Source organism: Dipodomys spectabilis, unplaced genomic scaffold, assembly GCF_019054845.1.
Source record: "Dipodomys spectabilis isolate Male_0828 unplaced genomic scaffold, ASM1905484v1 ptg000043l, whole genome shotgun sequence".
NCBI classification, from domain to species: Eukaryota; Metazoa; Chordata; class Mammalia; order Rodentia; family Heteromyidae; genus Dipodomys; species Dipodomys spectabilis.
In genome coordinates this window covers 27,104,094-27,124,819 of record NW_024870720.1, presented here as the reverse complement: position 1 = coordinate 27,124,819, position 20,726 = coordinate 27,104,094, and the positions used below count along the sequence as shown (strand labels likewise).

At 35.9% G+C, this 20,726-nt stretch overlaps 1 protein-coding gene across 5 annotated transcripts in view; it reads right to left on the bottom strand.

The window, feature by feature from the left end:
- The window catches only part of Slc4a4 (solute carrier family 4 member 4), a 315,411-nt gene that overhangs the window by 68,652 nt on the left and 226,033 nt on the right, over nucleotides 1-20,726 (bottom strand). For all 5 annotated transcript variants that reach the window (XM_042678216.1, XM_042678217.1, XM_042678214.1 and 2 more), the window contains 2 exons: nucleotides 19,826-20,097; nucleotides 9,182-9,252 (listed from right to left, as the gene is read on the bottom strand). In XM_042678216.1, coding sequence (XP_042534150.1) covers nucleotides 9,182-9,252; nucleotides 19,826-20,097 — 343 coding nt within the window. The remainder of the gene's footprint in view (nucleotides 1-9,181; nucleotides 9,253-19,825; nucleotides 20,098-20,726) is intronic.

The window sequence follows — 20,726 nt, the reverse complement described above, 5'->3', positions numbered from 1 at the left end:
AATGCAGCCTGAAGCTTCCCTAGGCAAAAACAAGAGACCCCACATGAAAAGTACTAAAGCAAAACGGTGTAGCGATGTAGCTTATGTAGCAGAGCACCTGCCTACCTGACAAGAGGCTCTGTTTCAGTTCAACCACCAATGTGTTCCAAAAAAAAAAAGTAAAGACACATATAGTTGTGTAATTTCTGTATAAGCTGAAGTCAACCAATGTTAATTCCATGAAACCTCAGACATGATCCATACCACAAATAAATTACTCAATAGCCGCTACCATTACCTGTGTTCAAGTCACTGTTGTCTCTTGTGTGCTGAATCTGGGATACTCTTAACTCATCTCATTGCTCCAGTCTTTTACCCTTTTATAGGTGACTCATTTCTCTAGAGTGTTAATCCTTATTTCTTATTCAGCATTCTATCAATTATGTGCAAATGGCCAGGTCAGAACTTAAAGAACAAGACAAATGGGTATATATCTTCAGAAGTTCTGGCGACCTGCGCTAATAGCCCTCATAGTGCTTTATCTCTTTTTCTCAGGATGCTTATAACATTCTATGGCAATTATACTACAGTTCTCATAAAGTTTCATGTTATGAATCTGGATAGGGTCTAGAAAGATGTTTAATTGGTCAGGAGACTTATTTCTATGAGAAATGAAAAGTTTGTAAATGTTTACTTAGGACTCCTTTGCAAAGAGAAGATCATAGAGTAATAAGATTTAGCATAGCTACAAAGGGAAAATAAAAGTGTCTAAAACATTCAGTGTATACACAAATGCAAGCGAAGATACCACAAAAGATTATGAAAGTCATCAAGTGAAAGGTAAAAGGAGTACAGTGAGCTGAGAAATGAGTGGGAGTAAAATTTGCAACAGTGACCACAAACTTTCTATATTTTTTCAAGAAATACAGTCAAAGAAGAGGCTAGAATACAAGGGCATGGCAACGTCAAAGCAAGTTTCTCAGGGATAATGAAGGCTTAGGAGGTGTTTCTGAAGATGAAAAGGAAAAGGCAGTGGTGAGAAAACAAGAATGGAGAAGGACAGATAGTAATTTTGGACTTAGGGTAAAAGCTACAGTTCCTGCAGACCAATGGTACTACGTATCACTAAAAAATACTAAAGAAGCCAGGTGCTGGTAGCTCAGGCCTGTAATCCTAGCTACTCAGGAGGCTGAGATCTAAGGATCATGGTTCAAAGCCAGCCCAGGCAGGAAAGTCCATGAGAATCTTATCTCTAATTAACCACCAGAAAACTGGAAGTGGCGCTGTGGCTCAAGTGGTAGAACACTAGTCTTGAGCTGAAGAGCTGAGGGACAGTGTCCAGGCACAGAGTTCAAGCCCCACAACTTACAAAAAAAAAAACCCAAAAAACAAAAAACAACTAAAGAACAAAAAGAGTAGGGGTCAGTTTGTAATTCAGAAGACACCAAAGGAATCTTGGTTAATTGAGTAAATGAAATCATATGTCACACAGGTCTGGGATATTAGACATATTCAAAAAAGAAAATGTGACCACGAGCCAGTATTTCATGGCTATAATTTAGGAGGCTGAGATCTGAAGATTATGGTTCAAAGCCAGGATCATGGTTCAAAGTTAGCCCAGGCAGGAATGTCCATGAGATGCATCTCAAATTAACTACCAAAAAAGCTGAAAATAGAACTGTGACTCAGTAGTAGAGTGCTAGCCTTGAGCACACAAAGCTCAGCACAGCTCCCAGGACCTAATTTCAAAAGAAGAAACATATCAAATAATCTACCCTTTTCATCTGGAGAATAAAATTAATCTTTCAATTTACAATGATCAGATACAACACAGGATGCCCAGTTATATTTAAATTTTATATAAATAATGAGTACTTTTTTTAGTATGAACATATCCTCTGAAATATTTAGGACATGGTTTTACTAAAAAAAATTGTTCAAAGTGGAAGAAAATGAAGGAGGGCCAACACTGATAAGAAATGTACTCATTACCTTACTTATGTAACGGTAACCCCTCTGTACATCACCTTGACCATAAAAAAAGAAACTGAAAAAAAGAAATAGATTGTGATATTTAACAAATAATGGGTCACTTACATTTGAGTTTTAGACAGATATTGAACAATTTTTTAAATTTTATTGTAAAGGTGATATACAGAGGGATTACAGTTACATCAGGTAATAAGTACTTTGTCAAACTTGCTACCCCTTCCCTCATTTTTCTCCGCCTTTCCCTCCCCATACCTCCCCATCCCCACATTGTACAGATCATTTCCAACTTATTGTCTTGTGAGGATCACTGTAACACTGTTCCCACCTTGTCCTCTGTCTCACCATGCTGTTGTTCCCTTCCATTATTCAAATAACTCACATACAATACCAAGGTACCAAAATCAAATACGTTTTTCATAACAATATCTTCTGGGAAATTTTAAAACGTTAACAATGAACACAGAAAAGGCACTGGAAACTGGTTGTGAGTGTGGACGTCCACATAATCTCATTTCCTTGAGAGGTTCGGGCAGAAGGATCATGAGTGGGAGGTGAGCCAGGGCAAAGTTGGGGAGATGCTATCTTAACGCCAAAATAAAAAACAAACAAAGGAAGAAGAAAACAAAATAATATATCCCAGTTGCATACCACTTGCCTAGTATGTATAATGCTTTGGATTCCATTTCCAAGAAAATGCATTAGACCCTCATTGCATGGATCAATTCATACAAGTGTTGAGGGAGCAGTAAAAATTAAGTAACAAATTTATGTTTGCTTACAGAAATAAAATAGGATTGATTAGATATTAATTAGTAATATAAGTAATGAAATTATACTAACTAAATATTAATAAATATAATACTAATTAAATAAAATATACCTTATTAAGTATCTTTATTTGTAATAAATATGAATTTGTAAAAAAAAAAAAGTATGTATATAAGTGGTATGGAGCTTAGAAGATTGGATGAGGGAGTGATTTATCTCATGGGTAGAGACAAAACAAAATAAGCCCTGTACTGATCTTATGGAACTCTTATATTCAAAAGCTGGTAAGAAAGGAGTACCAGGATGACAAAACTGGAGAATACCTGGGAAAGAAACAAAAACAGTGGATAAGGGAAAACAAGTAACAAAGTATGGGTTTATGTGTCTTTATGTATTAGCATAGAGAAAGGAGATGAGCTGGACAGGCATCATAAGCACAGACTATGGGAAGCAAGATGCTCTATTCACTTAACCAATAAATCTTTATGAAAAGCTTGCTCCTGCTGACCAACTGGGGAAGCTTGCTCTGAGTGGGCCAGATGGGCCAAAGAGGTTTGGGGTGAGGGGTAGCAAGAAAAAAAAGAAGATTTAGAAGAAACAGAATCAACTTGCTGTGGGTCTTCACTGAGATTAATCTGCTTAAAAAATGATTTCAAATGCGTTTTTCTGGATCTCATTCTCAAAAGAAGTGCCCTGCTTACATAAAATAAATTTTATTGTATTCTTAGAAGCTGAATGAACACTGAAGGGTTTATTTGGAAACTTCAAACCCCACAGCATCCTCCCTGGAAGTGGGAGATGTATGAGACAGAGTGGGTAAAATGTTAACAATCACTGTTTCTACATTATGTATATAAGAGAGTCCATTGCACTTTCCCATTTTAGTGCACATTTGACATTCTGTAATACTCTTAAAAACAGGAACATGTATTTTCAAGGAGACTTAAGGGCAGAATGATTTTTTTTCACACTTGACTCTCTCAATGGGAGAAAATCACAAAGATGCTATGCGCAAGAAGATTAATATGACAATCCGTTTCCCTTGAAGACGAATGTTAACTCCTAGAATCACCCTGAAGGTGCATCAAATCAAAACACTTTTGCTTCCATGTCTGATTATCAAGTAAAATTTATGAGACTGTAACAGTTCCTATTCCTATGATTAACAGCATCTCTTTGTAGACATGAGGTGTTTCACTGGATAATATAAAAAGCAAGAAATAAATAAACAAAAAAGGTCTTGATTATTCTCCTTGAATATTGACTGTTAAAATGTATGCCTTTTAAATCCATTTGATAGTGATACTATAAATATACTTGTTGATATACATATTTAGGGTTTTCTCATAAGCTAGATTTGCAAGTTAGATTTGCAATAATCTTACATCTTATAATCTATAGCATGTCTGAACCACAATTGGTGTTCTATAAAATATCAAAACCAACTGATTGTTCTACTTGTGCCTAAAGCTTTTTAAAGAAATCTGTAGATCATCACTCCCAACCTAATAAGCAAAGCAATCTGAATAAGCTGGAAAATCATAGATTTCAAAAATTCATCAGAGATGAGGATGTAAGGAGATCTAAATGAACTCTAAAATGCTGCAGCAAACTCTTCAGAAAAGAGTCCCTTGGCTGTCTCATCCCACACATGAGCTGCTAGAAGATGCATTATTGACACAAAGAGGTGAGAAGTAAGTCAGCTCTCTACTGCATTTTTAATGACTGTGTAGACTGGGGTGATAGATTAGAATTCAGAGGAGTCCTACAGCTTGTACTCCCTCCCCCACCAAACTTGCTCATAGTCTTTGCCAACTGTATCAATAATGCATGGAAGTCTGGAGGTTGGACAGAAGAGAGGAGAGACATCCATCCCCTTTAGACAAACTGATCCTCTCCCAAGTGCAAGAAAGTAACTTACTTATGATGGCAGGCAGAGAATCAGAGCTGAGAGAATGCTCTCTGAGGCATTCAGAAACTTCTGGAAGGATCAGCAAATTTGCCCTCAGATACTGGGGAGAGAGTAGATAGAAAAAGAAATATCTCCCAAGGCTCAAGAAAGCTGGAGCGTAACACAAGACACGGAGCATTCCCTAGGACTTCCTGTGATGATGAAAATGTTCTGTCTCCTGTTTGGATGGTAGTTACATGGGGGTACAGAACTGACAAAACATTTCAATGAAGGCCTCAGAACTGTGTGTTTTAGGTGATGCTTCCATTTAATAGACAAACAGCAAGGAATTTGATGTGAGAAACAATTGCTAACTGATCTTTTCGATCACCTCAGGAGAGAGTGGCATTAGATTTGTAAATCTGGTCTTTCTGAGAACGTCATGTTCATTGTTGGAATGCAGTGTGCTTTTGCTGTGGCTCATTGAAGAATGTTCTGGAATCTTCTAAAGAATTTGGTTTGCACGTTAAAGGGATATACCAAATGAAAAATGATGGGAAAACTCGCGAAGGTGAGAAGAAATAAAGACACAATAGTTTCAATAATAAGAAATGTTGGAAAAATATATTTTTTTATCTTGAGGTACAACAGTTTTAAGAGTTTTAATCTCCTATCTATATGCTCACATGCTTCTTTGTCCTGGTCCTTCTCCCTAAAACACACCCCTTTCATGGGAAAGAAGAAAGCTTGTCTTCATGCTAATGAAGCTGAAGGAGGAAAGCTTTCTTTCCTTTGACAGGAGGTTGTCAGGGCCTTGTGAGACTGAGGTTCTCTAGCCCTGGGGCTGCAAGTCACTTTTACTGCACCTTCTCTCATAATCTAATTATGGCTGGGAGGAAAAAGAGGAAATTAAGTCTGATGACAGTGTGTCCTGGGAAAGGCCAACAGAGTCAGGCCAAGAGAATTCAGAAGCCCATCAAAGTAAATGGCTTCCAGTTTCTTTCCTCCATTAACCTGGGTTATGGCACAATGCAGTATTAATACGTAACAAAAATGGTAACAGTACCTCACACCTAGAGAAAGGTCCTCCTCCTAATAGTCCTGAGTATGTGACAGCCTGCATTTGAAATAGGGCAGGCGCACACAGGAACTCACCGTTCAGAAAGTCCTTCTACAAGTAACATTGTGATGCAGCTCTAAGGTAGAAATAAGGTAGATTCTAGATTGACAAATCCCTACCTCTAAATCCCAGTTTTACCCTAGATGAGAGCTATGGCCTCCTGAAGACCAATTACCTTTTTTAAGCCTCTGTTTTACCTATAAAACTGAACATCTAAACGTCTGTTAGATTACTTACTATGAGAATTTCAGGAAACTAATGACTGAGTCTGGCATGCAGTAGATGCTTATAAGGTTTCCATGCTTGTTAGTTTGGTTTTTATTTTATTTTCTCTTGATGGTACTGGGGTTTGAATTTAGAACCTCAAGCATTCTACCACTTGGGCCTCCACTCTTGTTTTTAGTTTAGATTGTCTTTTTTAGACAGTGTCTTGGGCTTTTCTTTTTGCCTGGGCTGGAGTCAAAACTCAATATTCCTCAGCTTTGCCTCCCAAGTACATAGGATTATATGCATGAGCCAGCATGCTTGGCCATTAAATGGTAATTATTAGTGATGACAATAAGTCATATTATACCTTTACTACTAATATTGGAACCATTTACCTATATTTATCTATGTGGATATTATATATTTGTGCATGTTTGATTTAAAGTATACATAAAGGTATTATATGAACAAAAGAGAAGAAATGAAGACTAGAATAAAAAATCATCCCTCATGATCTCTTTCTCTCCCTCTCTCCTTCTCTCTCTCTCTCTCTCACATACACACACACACACACACACACACACACATCTCCCCTACTTCTTTTCCTAAATGTGTTAAACACAGTATCTCCACAATTTTTGTTGCTTTTGATTTTTGTTTGTTGTATATCAGTACCAGGCTTGAACTCAGGTCCTTGCCTGGCTTTCTTGCTCATGGCTAGTGTTCTACCATTTGAGCATATATGTATCTAATCTAGGTTTTTTTTGTGTTTTTTGTGGGGGTTTTTTGCTGTTTAATTGGAGACAGAGTCTCTCAAATTTTTCTGCCTTAGCTGGCTTTGAACTTTGATTCTCAGACCTCGGCCTTCTAAGGAGCTGGGATTACAGGCATGAGCCACTGGCACCCAGCAATACTTTACAATTTTAGGTAAAGAGCAAAAGTGATAGACATATGAGGGCCCTGCCAGGCCTGCCACAGCACTCACAGGAAATGAAAGTACAGAAACTTCAATCTACAAACATTGAGCATCATGGTGGAATACAATAACATATATTTTAGAACCACTCAGACTTTAGTTAAAATCCTTGTCCCAAGAAAGCATATTTACCTTTGGGGACTTCGTTTTCTCTATAAGATGGAAATAATTGGGCCAAATAGTTGGTGTTGACTAGAATACATATCAAGATTTATAGTGTGCATAAAACGCCTGGTCTCTAGTATAACCCCTCGAAATGGTAGACAAACTGTGATCACCACTACATCTCTAGTTCCTCTGTCATCGTCATTCTAGAAGCCAACCACAATTTCCATTTGAATGGAATCCATTTGAATCTTACTGCCATCTTATTGTAATTATCAACTACAGGACTTCTCTGGGACTTGCCCAAAGACAAGGCTTACAAATTCATTAATTTAAAAAGTCTTCCTTGATTAGTTATGAAAAGAATTTAGTAAGGAAACAATGCCTTTTTTTTCTTTGTGCCAAGACTTGGGAGCTATCCCAGAGCTTTTTAGCTCATGGCTAGCACTCTATCACTTAAGCCACAGCTCCACTTCCAGCCTTTTATTGGAGATAAGAGGCTCACAGACTTTCTTGCCCAGGCTGGCTTTGACCTGACATCCTGAGATCTCAGCCTCTGGAGTAACTATGATTACAGGCATGAACCATTGGTGCCCAGCTGGAAACAATGTCTTTTTTTTTTTTTTTTAACCATCATGGGGCATGAACTCTGGGCCTGGGCACTGTCTCTGAGCTCTTCAGCGCAAGGCAAGAGCTCTATCACTAGAGCCACAGCGCCACTTCTGGTTTTCAGGTGGTAAATTGGAGATAAGAGTCTCATGGTCATTCCTGCCTGGCTGACTTTGAACTGCAATCCTCAGATCTCAGCCTCCTGAGTAGCTAGGATTACAGACGTGAGCCACCAGCGCCCAGCTAAGCAATGTCTTTTTAAGGCATTGAAAATGTGCTTTAATCTTTATTACACATAAACTTATATATCTTATTAATTTCTTTTTGACCATGGAAAAGAATTTAGGTTAAATAGTCTTAGAAGAAAGAATTTTCCTGTTTTCTAGGTAAGCCCTTGACAATAGGTTGATTGGCTAAAAGACTGAAAACTGAACTCTTCCCTGTATCATACATACATAACATACTCTTTCACCCACATATACAACATCAAATATGATGAGACATACATAATATCAAACTTGATGAGGCAGAGAGGTAAGGTTTGAACAAAGTTAGAGAAAAGTTAATTGTAAAGAAAGAAGTCAAAGAAGCTACAAATATGAAAAATGAGAGAAACAGGATCATACGAGAGTTGTCCAGGAAGGATACAAATCATCTTCAGAAAAGATGCTGTGGGCACTCACTACATAATATCTGCCCAAGTGTTCTAGTCTCCTGAGAGATGGGCACTTGACCAATAAGGTATTATGCTCTCTGTCTTTATAAAACTGAGATTGATATTCTTTGGTAAGATTCCATATTCAGCATAGAAGGAACACAATTAGAAGCCTGAAGCAGCACTTTCCTCTTTTTATCCAATACAAAAGTCTCCTTCTACTGCATGACCTTCCATGCAAAACAGCTTATTTTTAAGGCTTTGTTCCAGTCCCTTAAAGATCCTTGGTTACAAGCCATGGGAAAGAATATCATGTGATTGAGGCATGGACCTTTCTAAGTGACAAGGGGAAATGTCTTGCTACAGTTACCCTCAGTGAAGAGAACACAGAACCATTTGGTTATTCAGAACAATTTTTAACCGTGTTGGAAATGAGGCTACTAGCTTCTCATTTTTCCACAACTCTCATTTTCCTTTGTGAAAGTATTTCAAGGTCACAATGAATGGGGTATTGGGAGTTAAATTCTTATGAATCTATGAAAAGTACTATACAAAAGCAAATATTGGCTTCCAGTTTTTCAAATGGGGCAGACAAGGAACTAATAAGGGTAAATAAAAGTGTTATTTTCTTTTCCTCCTCTATCAATGATAACTAAATAGGTATTCACGCCAGGATTGCTGGATGGTAGATATCACATTCTGAAATATTATTGCAAATAAGGTGGACAGTTTGAAGTCAGTATAAAGGTAGATTGAATTATTATTTTTTAATTGTGAAAATACTGTACAGAGGGGTTACAATTACATGGGCAAGATAATGAGTACATTTCTTATCAAGCATTATAGCCTAAAGGTAGATTGAATTATTAAGTAACTTACCATATCAGTAGAAGAAACAGTTGGCAAATCCTCTGGGGCCACTGTGGTATCATTAGATATTGAAATATTACCTGTAAGAAAAGCACAATGCATGACTATAGAAATAGAGACAATATAAATGCATCATTAGGTTATCTAATACAATAACAACAACAACCTAAAAAAGAGGAACAAGAACTAAAAATGTCTTCAATGACAACTTAAGTGTGTAATGAAATTTTATTTATTTATTGCTTTTATTCACTGTACTTATCATATTTATTATACTTATCATAATTATTAATATTGTACTGATTGTATATTACTTATTATACATTATATTTAGTATACTTAGTATTATAGCACTCTACTGTGTTTATCTTTCACCTAGGTAAGATAACCAAATATTTAAATACATCCATTGTGTTCTAGTGAGAAACAATGGCTAACATTTAAAGAGGTGTTATTATAATTTATTCTCATTTTTCCAAGAGAAAAAGACATGGAACAATCCCATTACTAAAATATATATTTTTTGGCTAATAGGAGGAATGGCTGCTAATCATTAAGCTGATCACTGTTCTCATTTACCCCAGAATCGCGCCAATCGGAACTTCACTACATAATTGTTAGCGAATGCATAATGTGCAAAAGCAAAAAAGTTCTAAATAAAGAATGTAAATATAATGGGTCATAATATTTAACTTTTCAAAATTTTTCTTATACAATGTGGTATCCTATGTAGGCTTAAAATGACCTTTACAGGCTTTATTTATTAAACTGACCTTCCCTTTGGATATATTTCATTCTTTTTGTTTGTTGGGGTTTGAACTCAGAGCTCTATGCTTGTTAAAGGAGGTACTCTACTGCTTGGGTCACACCACTAACCCCTTTTTGCATTGTTATTTTCTGGAATATGGCTCCTTCATTACCCCAGGCTTCCTGAGCATCATTCTATGTATGTTTCCCTTGTAGCTAGAAATTAACAGGCCCATGTCACCATGAACAGCTTTTCCTATTGAGATAAGATCCTGTCAACTTTTTGCTCAGGCTGCCCTCTAATGTAACTGTGACATGCCTTGCTCCATTAGTTCCTCTTAAATTTTTATGGGTCTAAACAGCAAAAGATAATATTTTACTAAAATACTTTACTTCATCAGATAAACCCCTTTCCTTTGTTGGGAAGCTGGACATATTATAAAATAAGCTGTTGCGTGAAGAGAATATCCTGAAATTTATGGAAACAGGAAGTAACACCTGTCAGATTTTTGTCTCAGAACCACATAGCTCATTTAACAGTTCAATTGCAAATTATTATTTGGTTTCTACCTCCTCCTATCAAGGCCTATTCTGTCATTTTAACTTGCCATGTTTCAGATCCTGCCTATGTAAACTTTAAAAGGAAACACATGAGTTTATTTGATAGTTGGAATTTAGAATGTGAAATCCATCAGAGAGGAAGAGAAAAGGCATGTCCTAGTCACTGCTTTCCCTAAAACCACATACTCTCCATCTATACTCACAGAAACTCAAAAAAAGTATTTGCTATCAATAAAGAAAGAGAGGAAAGGGGTGCTTCCAGACGAAAATGAACGATAGCCTAAAAAGCCCCCAAAATAAGAAACAAAGAAAAGGAAAAGAAACAAACAAAAGAGAAAATGTTTATCTTGGGTGTTAGTTCTGCTCAATTCTCAGAATCCATTCTGACCATCAAAGGCTCTGAATTGTGAAACTGTTAACCTAAATGTAGCTGCTGCCAGTATGTTTTTTTTCTATTGTTCTATTTTATTACATATCATAGAATTAAGATAAAGAACACTGGTACAATGAAACAAAAATCCATTCCCTACAAGGAAGACGTTGGTAAATTACAAACAGAGCTTAAGTTTTGATTATTATCTTGTTCTAAAAATTTAAATAAATTTTCATACATTATTTGCTCATTTTAAAACACTCTGGGACACAGGATAGGTATACTTTTATCAATTGGACAGGACTCTGAAGAAAGAGCAACAGTGGTACCTTCCCTCGCTTAACAGTTCATTCAAAGCAGAGTTGGCACTGAGATATCATTCAGAATTATTTTCCTTCCCCTATGCAGCATTTCTAATCAACAAAATCAAGTTGGTTTCTGTGGCCACAGAAGTAGTCGCCAGTGTAGAAGATGTGAGACTTCACCATAAGATAAGATGTCTGATCTGTCTGAGCTTTTGAAAAGAAACAACATATGTGAAATCTCAGGCTCTGTTTAAGTTGCATCTGGGAAACTGCTCCTGTTTTTGTTTCTTTTTTGTTGTTGTTTAATATAATTTCATGAGCTAGGTCCTGCCAAAAGACATGAAAGGTCTCTTTGCAACACACTTTTCTGCATTAAAAGGAAGGGCTAAAAAATATGTGTAGCAGGGAGATATTAAAAGTTCCTTCCTTATGAAATGAATAATAGATAATAAGGACCAGCAGTACACTAAAATAAGTTTCCAGTACTGTTAGTAATTTCTCTCAGGTTTGAATACATATTAACTCTGCTCTTTTAAATGTTTTTATCTTTTCAGTTTCCCCCTAAGACAAACTGGTAAAGACTGACTCTCAAAAATCCCACATGACAAGCCTCTAAATGACAGGAACAAGTTATAATTATAATTTATCTACTTACTTTAATAAGCAGCTACTTCAAACCAAAGACTAGAATAAATATAATAAAAAAGCATTTCCATAAACATCCATTGGCAGGGTATAGCAGAGTCCATAAATGAGATTAAAACTAAATTTCTTTAGGCTCACTGATAAGAAAATGATCAATTACAACTGGGAGCTTTGGCTACTAAAGGTATTGGTCACCATTTGGAATCTAGACATATATATGCAAATACATTGGCAACCATCTGCTGAAGGATCCATTTGTATAGAATCTGCAATATCCTTAATTAAGATACCGGAAAGGTCAAATGGAAAAGCCAAAACACTGCACTCTTGTCTTCACTGTCTGTCCAACGCCATGGCTATGACAAAGAGATATTCTTTGCTCCAAGAATTTGGCTAATTTAGATTTAGCCAATAATCACCAGGACAATCTGTATCTTATATGTGATCTCAGGAGTTTCCACAGATAGATCATTTTCCCTTATTTGGATTTTCACTTCTTGTCCCCTTCCTCTCCTGCCACCCCGTGTATCAAACTTTTCGCTGTTACTCTGGAATAAAGAACTGCATTTTGTCAGTATTAGAATTTTAAAGTGTAACTGTGACTTTTCCACTTTAAGCTGGCCTTTCCTCCTTTCTGTTTAGTGAGAAACTGACAGAAAGAACAGGAGATAAAGTATGGCTTTGGCTGCGGACAATAGAGGGGACATCACCCTCTCAATACTGGCATCCCGTCTGCATACAGAATATCAGCAGCCTCTTTATTCATTCGTCCTCTTTATTCTCACCATACCTTGACATTCAAAATGGCTTTTGAACCAGCAGAAGTCTGGGCAAAGTAAGGAATTAGGTGATACTCTTTCAGTCATAACTAACAAGTTTTTATTCACTTTTTTTTGTTGTTTTCTTTGTTTCCAAAGTATTTTTTTACCAAGAATAGTGCTTGAGATGTTCTATGACTAGGCACATTCCAGTAGAATATTTGTGTATGTGTGTGTGTATGTGTGTGTGTGTCTGTCTGTCTGTCTGTCTGTCTGTCTGTGTATGCCTAATCTGCTTGAATTCAGGGCCTCATGCTCTGGCTTGTCTTTTTTAACTAAAGACTGGCACTCTATTCATTTTTGGATTTTTGCTGCTTAAGTGGAGACAAGAGTCTGGTGGATTTGTCTGTCTGGGATGGCTTCAAACTATGATCTTCAGATCTCAACCTCCTAATTAGAATTATAGGCAGGAGCTATATATAATAGGCCATTATTAGTATATAGGTTACAGGCCTGAGTTCATGTAGGCTATTTTTAAGCTCTATTCCTCACTAGTTTGGGTGTGGAGATAATCCAGATTCACTGTTTCCCCTTTCCTGATTTCTACAAGCATTATGTAGAAAGTTAAAATATATGTGAGGACCATGAAAAGAAACTAAAATAATGGGTATTTCAAATATTGATGGTTTTCTCCAAATACCACATAAGCATGAGCAACAGAATATCTATTATGCTGGTGAAAGACTTTCACAAATGCCAGCTTCAAGGATGCTCTACCAGAACTTTTTTTTATTGGTTTTACCACGATTCTGTTATTTAAACCTACCTCATAGCAAGAGAATTGCATACAGTAAAAGTGAAATTTACGTACCATGATACACAGTTCATGGAAGAAAAATAGGATTATGTTTTACTTCCTCTTTTCCTTTTCATGAGCTTTCTAATTCTGCAACACATAATGACCATCCTATTTGACCAGAGGTGACACAAACTGGTAATTCACTCCTTTTTAGTTGGTTATAACCTATAGGTGCATCATATAAGGCTAATAAAAAGGCTCTACAATGAGAAATGATATTGAAATTATACTGTCATGACAATCATCTGGGATCATTGGGAAGCCTCCTCATGCTGGGAGTAGAGGTATAAAATAGAAGCCATGGCTATTTCCAATCGCTTAGCCTGTTCCTACAGCCAAGGGAAAGACTACCTTTTACAGAGATCATACAGTGACACACTCGGTGCTTGAGCCAGGATTTAGTCCTCTTAACCACTCATCTATTATTAAGCATGTTCCCCCTGCAACAGTCAGCCACAAATCAATAAAATATATCTCCTCTATGAACAATACAGTGTCTATACCCTAAGGCTATTTTTCTTGCTTTTATAATTGAACATTTTTAGCAAGGCTTTCTCTTCCAGATAGAAAACCAACACCTGGTCAGAAAATTTATTTTGATGATTCCTAAAATATTAATGTTCCCTTAAGCATTGAATCACCACAACCTTTACACATTACGCAAATTAACAATAATACTGGAGTTGGAACTTATTTCTAAAGTCTAGGTCAAATGAAAGTTGGATCCCTGTTCATTCAGCTATAACTAGTAATATTTAAGTGACAATGTCTTATAAAAAATATCAACTTGAATGCATATATTCTACTTCATTGCAAATGGCACAATTCTTAAAAAGTGATGAAACAGATCTCCAGTAACTTTCTGCTGATGTGTGAAAGAGAAAGAAACAAAGGGAAGGAGAGAAAAGAGAAGACAGGATAAACAGATGAAAGGGTGTCCATATTCATTTTCCTATTTACAGGAGATCCAGCATTCAGGTTTTTGAATGAATTCTATAATCTTCTTAGAAGACCTGAATATCTTGCGTCTCAGACTTCAAGCCTTTTTCTACATGAGTATGTATGGCCTACAACCTTTCTGTAGTGTTTAGTCAGTATCACTGCAATAAATACTCAAGTATAAGCAACTAAACTCTTAAACTTTTCCCCCTTAAATCTAGTTTTGAGTATTTTGTATTTGTCTATAATATCACGCTTTTCTTGTTTATTATTTTTTGGGTAAGCTTGTGGTAAAGCCTAGTTAATATCTTTCCCTTAAAAAAAATTCTAGAATGTCAGAACATTTCTTTAGAAAACACACACTCTTTTAAAGGCTACTTTTAGAAGAGATTTTTAAAAAACCAACCCATAGAGGTAATACCTGCTTGTGGTTTGCAAAAGAGCAAATGGATATTCGCATTTTCATAACAATCTCATGTTTTACAAAACCCTTCAGACTAATGATTGTATATTTCTTTTATACATTCAACACTTTGGGATAATGTTATAGTTCAACATAACCTTAACAGCTTTCAGTTATAATCTGTATACATCAGTTTGGTGTTTCTTGACAGGAAACTTATCCCATGGTTTCCCTTATTTGCAATAACTAGTATATGTCTGAGTCAAGCAGAAAAGATCAGATAAGTTGATGTTAGGGGAATGAACCCCAAGATAAGTATTCAAATGTTTTTTTTTGTTTCCCTTCATGCAATTGTTTCTAACATATTTATAAGATGATTTCTTTGTTGCTTTGTATGTCCCTCCCCCACGGTATAACCCATCCTTTCACTGTATTTGATGTTGGTATAATTTGTGGAGGGGAAGGGCAAAAACAATTTGTTTAACTAGGGATACAGGTGGACCCATTGCAACAATGAGATATACAAGTTGTTATGTCAAAAAACGAACTTAACAACTTTGGTGGGGGGTGGGGGAGGATTGGGTAGGGGAGGGGATGGAAGGGATGGGAAAGGGAAACAAAGAGGAGGTGACAATGCTTGATAAGAAATGTATCATTATCTTGTCCATGTAATTGTAACTCCTCTGTATGGTATTCTCACAATAAAAAAAAGAATTAAAAAAATGCAAGGGAAGGAGTAATGCAGTTCCATGCACAGCTCAAGTAAATATTCTAAAACCAACAAAAAGTTCCTTTCATCACAACATGCACTCTTAGTATAATAATTCAATCAATGAGTCAATAATATTTAAGCTGGCATGGATGCCTTGTTTTTGAACACTGGAACAGTATGTAACAATGAACCAGCAACCATCACAGATGGAGCCGTGATCCTGACAACTGAGATGTGATTTTGTAGAAATAAAAGCCCAGGTCACTAATCATCAAGAAAGCTCTTCACACCCACAACATATTTTGCCTTTAAAATTTTGTCTTTCATAAAACTTATTCTCATTTATTTCCCATTTCTTAATGCACCTTATCTCCCTTTTTACACTAATTATTCTTGGTTCCCAAGTCATCTGTCTACTTTACACCAAAACCAAGAAGAAAATTAGCCAGGAAGTTTGACATTCATGGTTTTTCTATGAATGTCTAGTATTCAAAAACCATGGCATGATGGTTTTAACACCAAAATCCTTTAATCTTAGAAATGTGAGAACTATTAGTGAATGCAGAGGCAAAAGATTGTCTACTTCCCACCTTGCCTTGATAACTTCACAGCAGAAGTGGGTAAGAGAAAATAATTCAGTTCAAAACCCCAAAATGAGAGCAAAAATGTCCTGTTGAAGAAAAGCTCATCATGTCTCAATTCATTACTAATATTTCGGTGTAGATATTTGCTGGTGTGATAAAGCATAACCAACATGTACTTCTGAGTGTGATTTCACCTCTGACACCAAGTAGAAGTGTACACATCAACTGAATTGATTAATTTATTGCTAGGTTTCAAAATCTTTGAATTCCATTAGTAACATAGTGTCTCCTCTTCCAGGTTGCTGTAAATATTACACAACATAGAATATGTAAACTTGTTTGGCAGCTAACAGACACTGAGTGAAAAATTTGCTCTTTTTCACTTTTCTCTCTCCTGCAAAAGATGCCTCAGTCAATTTAATCTTTTAGTTGCAGCCCTTAAAAGGGTTTTTTTTTTCTTTTGATTTTTTAATTCCAAGCCATTTTTAAAAAGTCATAATAACTCTGACTTCATAAAGGATATCAAAAAGAAGTAAAGTAGGAGTTACTCTTTGGATATTTATTCTAATAAGTAGATCAAGTTATTTGCTGTGAAATGAGTGATTAAGCACTGTTCAAGTCTGGACCCTAAACAGGTTTAAAAAAAAATTCTGACTTTTTAAGAAACTTTCTAAGGGCAAGATACTAATTAGGCTTTTAAATGTCCCCCAAATAATTAACAAGCAACACAAGGAAAGTGAAGCTAAACTATCTCAGTGGAAGAAAGGAACTTGCCCAAGTCATATTTGGCAAGAGCCAACCTAGAACTCCAATAGAAGATTTCTGACTTCAAAGTCTACTTTAATGCCCAGCTGGTGCTATCCAGAGGGAAGAGGAATGCTAGTACTTCTGAGTGCACTCTCAAGTCATTTACCATAGACTTTCTAAACAATCTGGAGAAATCTGGTCAAAGGGAAAGCCTGCACTTCTCATTCATGGCTCAAACTGGTGTAATCACTTTTCAAATACAAAGATCCGTCCCAGAAGAAAAATTACATGAGCACATTTGGTATATCATCTTTGGTTTCACATTTCCTTTTCTGCCTGTATCCAATTAAAAGGATTAATGGAAGTTTCCATTAGTTTCTGGTAGGGACAGGAGCAACACTATACTTTTTTGTGTATGACAGGTGTGCTGACAAAACTCTCATCTGGCTTTATGAACACCTCAAAGAACACAGTTGAGAGGTAGAAAACCTTGGTAGTAAATTACGCATCCTGCCTAATAATTCAGCCTAGGGACCATTTCATGAATAAATAATCATATAAATATTTATAGTGGGAGGGGGTGGATTAATGTAAAAGGAAACAAGATACAAATACAGCAAGAATAAGCAACACATATAATGTGATTAAGAAAGTCAGAAATGTGAAATGAGTCTGGGAGGAGAGAAGAGATGGGTTGGGAGAGAATAACAGAAATGAACAATAAAGAAGCACTGGACACTTAGATGGACATGTTAACCCCCTTATACAACTTTTTTTAAGTTCTGAAAAATTATAATTAAATTTAATTAATTAAAATAATAGCAAACAACAATTTTGTTAATAAATGTCTGGTAATAATTAAATTATATAATATTTATTATTAGTAAGTGTTAATTAAAATAGTATGTATAAATATAAATAAGCAACTCAAAAGGAATGTTAAGTAGTCATGTAAATCCAATAATTTCAATATTGGGATTTCCTTGAGGATACAGGGTGAATGGCTGCATGGATTTTATCTTCTTCTCTTGCAGGAACAACTCCTCATAGTTGTATTTCGTTGGGGGAGTATATTTAATTGATTCTAATAATACTGTCTGTCATAATTGCATGCTTATTCTCTTCAAAGCACTTTATAAATTATAAAATACCTAAGGCTCAATAGCTATGTGCAGGTGATAATAAAAATAATATTCTATGAAATGAACTCCAAGAGATAGAAACAAGAGAGAGTTAGTTGCAAATAAACAAATACATAAATAAATAAATACCTCAAGTCAATACATATCTTAGAATGTGCACTAGCCTATTATATCTCTCCAGTGCACATGTTTGCCTAAATCCTTAAATTTCCACTTTGTACCTCTTTGTTTTGCTTTTAAGCTTGGGTTTGATTCTAATGTGTATTGATTTTCCTTAGACCAGATGAAAGAAACTGTAAGCATGAAGTCCAAGATGCTCTATCTTGTCATCACTAGCTCTGATCGCTCAGTGCAGCCCTGTTGCCCACTCAGGGGACAGAGAAGAATAGGTTGTGCCACCAGCGTTTCTGGAGATTCATGTTAACTAGCCTCCCACAAACAGGACAACTCTTCATAGCATTTTATTTGTCTTTTACATTCATAAGCATTTATTTTTGCATCCAGTCACTATGTCTGTATTTTTTTTAATTTTTATTTTTTTTGGTTGCGGGACCTGAACTTGGCTTGGGCGCTGTCCCTTAGCTCTTCAGCTCAAGGCTAGCGCTCTACTACTTGAACCACAGTGCCAGTTCTGGCTTTTTTCTGCTTATGTGGTGCTGGGGAATCGAACCCAGGGCCTCATGCATGCAAGGCAAGCACTCTACCACTGAGTCACCTTCCCGGCCCTATATTTCTTTTACTGTAAATATGACAAGGTTTCCCCTCAGAATCCACAAGGAAAGTAGATACAATGTAAATGTGTTCATATTTGTGTTATACAATCCCCAGAATACTGCTGAATTTCTGGTCCATGGGGCTTTACTCAAAAAGTGTGGCCATGAATCAATTTTTACTTTAAGGGAAATTGACAAGTATCTAATTGCATAATTGTCATTTGATTGTCCAATATAACCCCTCATTCAACTATACCACTAAAGCAACTTTTCTTGAAGTCAAACCCTTGTCCAAAAGTCTCAGATGATAAACTGATGATAAAGTATTCCATGACAATCTTTCAAAGGTCAAGCTGAATACTGCTTTTATGAAAAATTTCTGATCTTGTCTTAGGTTTGGCAAGATTAATGTTAAAGTGTTAGGATGTATAGAAGAACATTCCTCATCCAGAAATTACTTTAATGTCTTTTGTGACTGTAAAATAGAAATATGCTGCCACAACATAACACAACATGCTCTTTTTATGCCCTCTGTCATCTCCCTGCTCAGTCTCTAACTCTCTCTTCATCTTTGTCTCTCTTTCTCTCCTTTCTCATGTTTTTCTTTTTTTCTTTCCATTTCCTTCCATTATTTAGTAGAGTTAACTATAAAGCCCGACTTTACCAGTAGATGACTCTTTTCTGAATTTCTTTCTCTAATTCAATGATTTAAATTATATAAAATAAGTATCTTCTTAGTTTCCTTCATTGAGCTTAAAATAACCAATTCAAAGTTTACCTAAGAGATTCTCATGCCAATAAAAATAGCAGTAAAATATGAGATAATTATATTTATCTGGTCTATACACCTGTTACTATATATACCTGGATCCCCTCATTTACCACATAAAATGGAGAACAATGTACACAATAGTCCATTGTAAACACTGCAGTTTGAGGTAATTTTAAAGCATTGAGCTGCTTATATTTATGTTCCCGAGTGATTCAATTCCTGATTAAATCACTAGCAAAAGATAGCTCAGACTTCATAGTCAGTAAGATATTGCTCGGAGAAAATAAAATAAAACACCTTCAGAGGACCATTACATCACATTGAAAACTGCAAGCACGGAACTTCTATCTTTCTCCAAATATTCGGTAAATGCAAGTAGTACGTCGTTCTCACCTGGGTCAGGTGGCATACAGGCACAGGAGAAGTGAGTATTATAGCCCACTTTAAAGTCGGAATTGATAGGGTAGTAATCTGCTAGCTTGATCATCTTCTTAAATGCATCATAGATAAAGATGAAGCTAATTAGAGAAGAGAAGCCCTCTTCTGTGAAACGAGTGAAGTACTGGACCAAGAAGCTGGCATCGGTGGCAACCAAAATGAGACACAGGAAGGCTGACCAGAGACCAATCCAAAGTCGGAACTCCAAGTAGTTAAAATTATGGTCCCTAGAAATGAGAAAGGTTGTGTTTAATCTACTCCTTCAAAAAACATAGAGAATGTAAAATTACCAAATGACTACAGAATTCTTGTTAAAAACACAAGATCACCTCTAGCTCCTGATGTAAAGCACAATTTTATTCAGAAAGTTTTAAGAATTTGATTTAGTGTATTATTATTTAGTGGAATTATTCTTGAAGTCCGAGAGAATTCCACATTAAATGCTTTATATACCATTTGTTTATGGATAGTTCATTAATACTTTTTCATCCAAGACATATGATCTTTACAATCATGGAATTTATACCATATGCAATTTTAAAGCATAACATTGGTACCTAGTATGCATTCAATAAATGTTTTAATTAGTTAATGAAGACATTAAGATCAGTATGTTCTGTTTCCAAGTCACCAGAATCCACTGAAGGAGATAAAATGATAAACACATGCATATTACAAAATACCAAGTGATAATGTCTTGAAAAAAGAGGTAACAAATCCTAAAAAGGAGGTAAAGTTGAAGGGGAGAAAAGAATCAAGGTATATAAACTTCCCAGATGATCTTAAGTAAGGGTCAAGCCTGGAAGATGAAAGAAGATAAAAAGGCATGTGGATCAGATGAGACATCAAGTACACT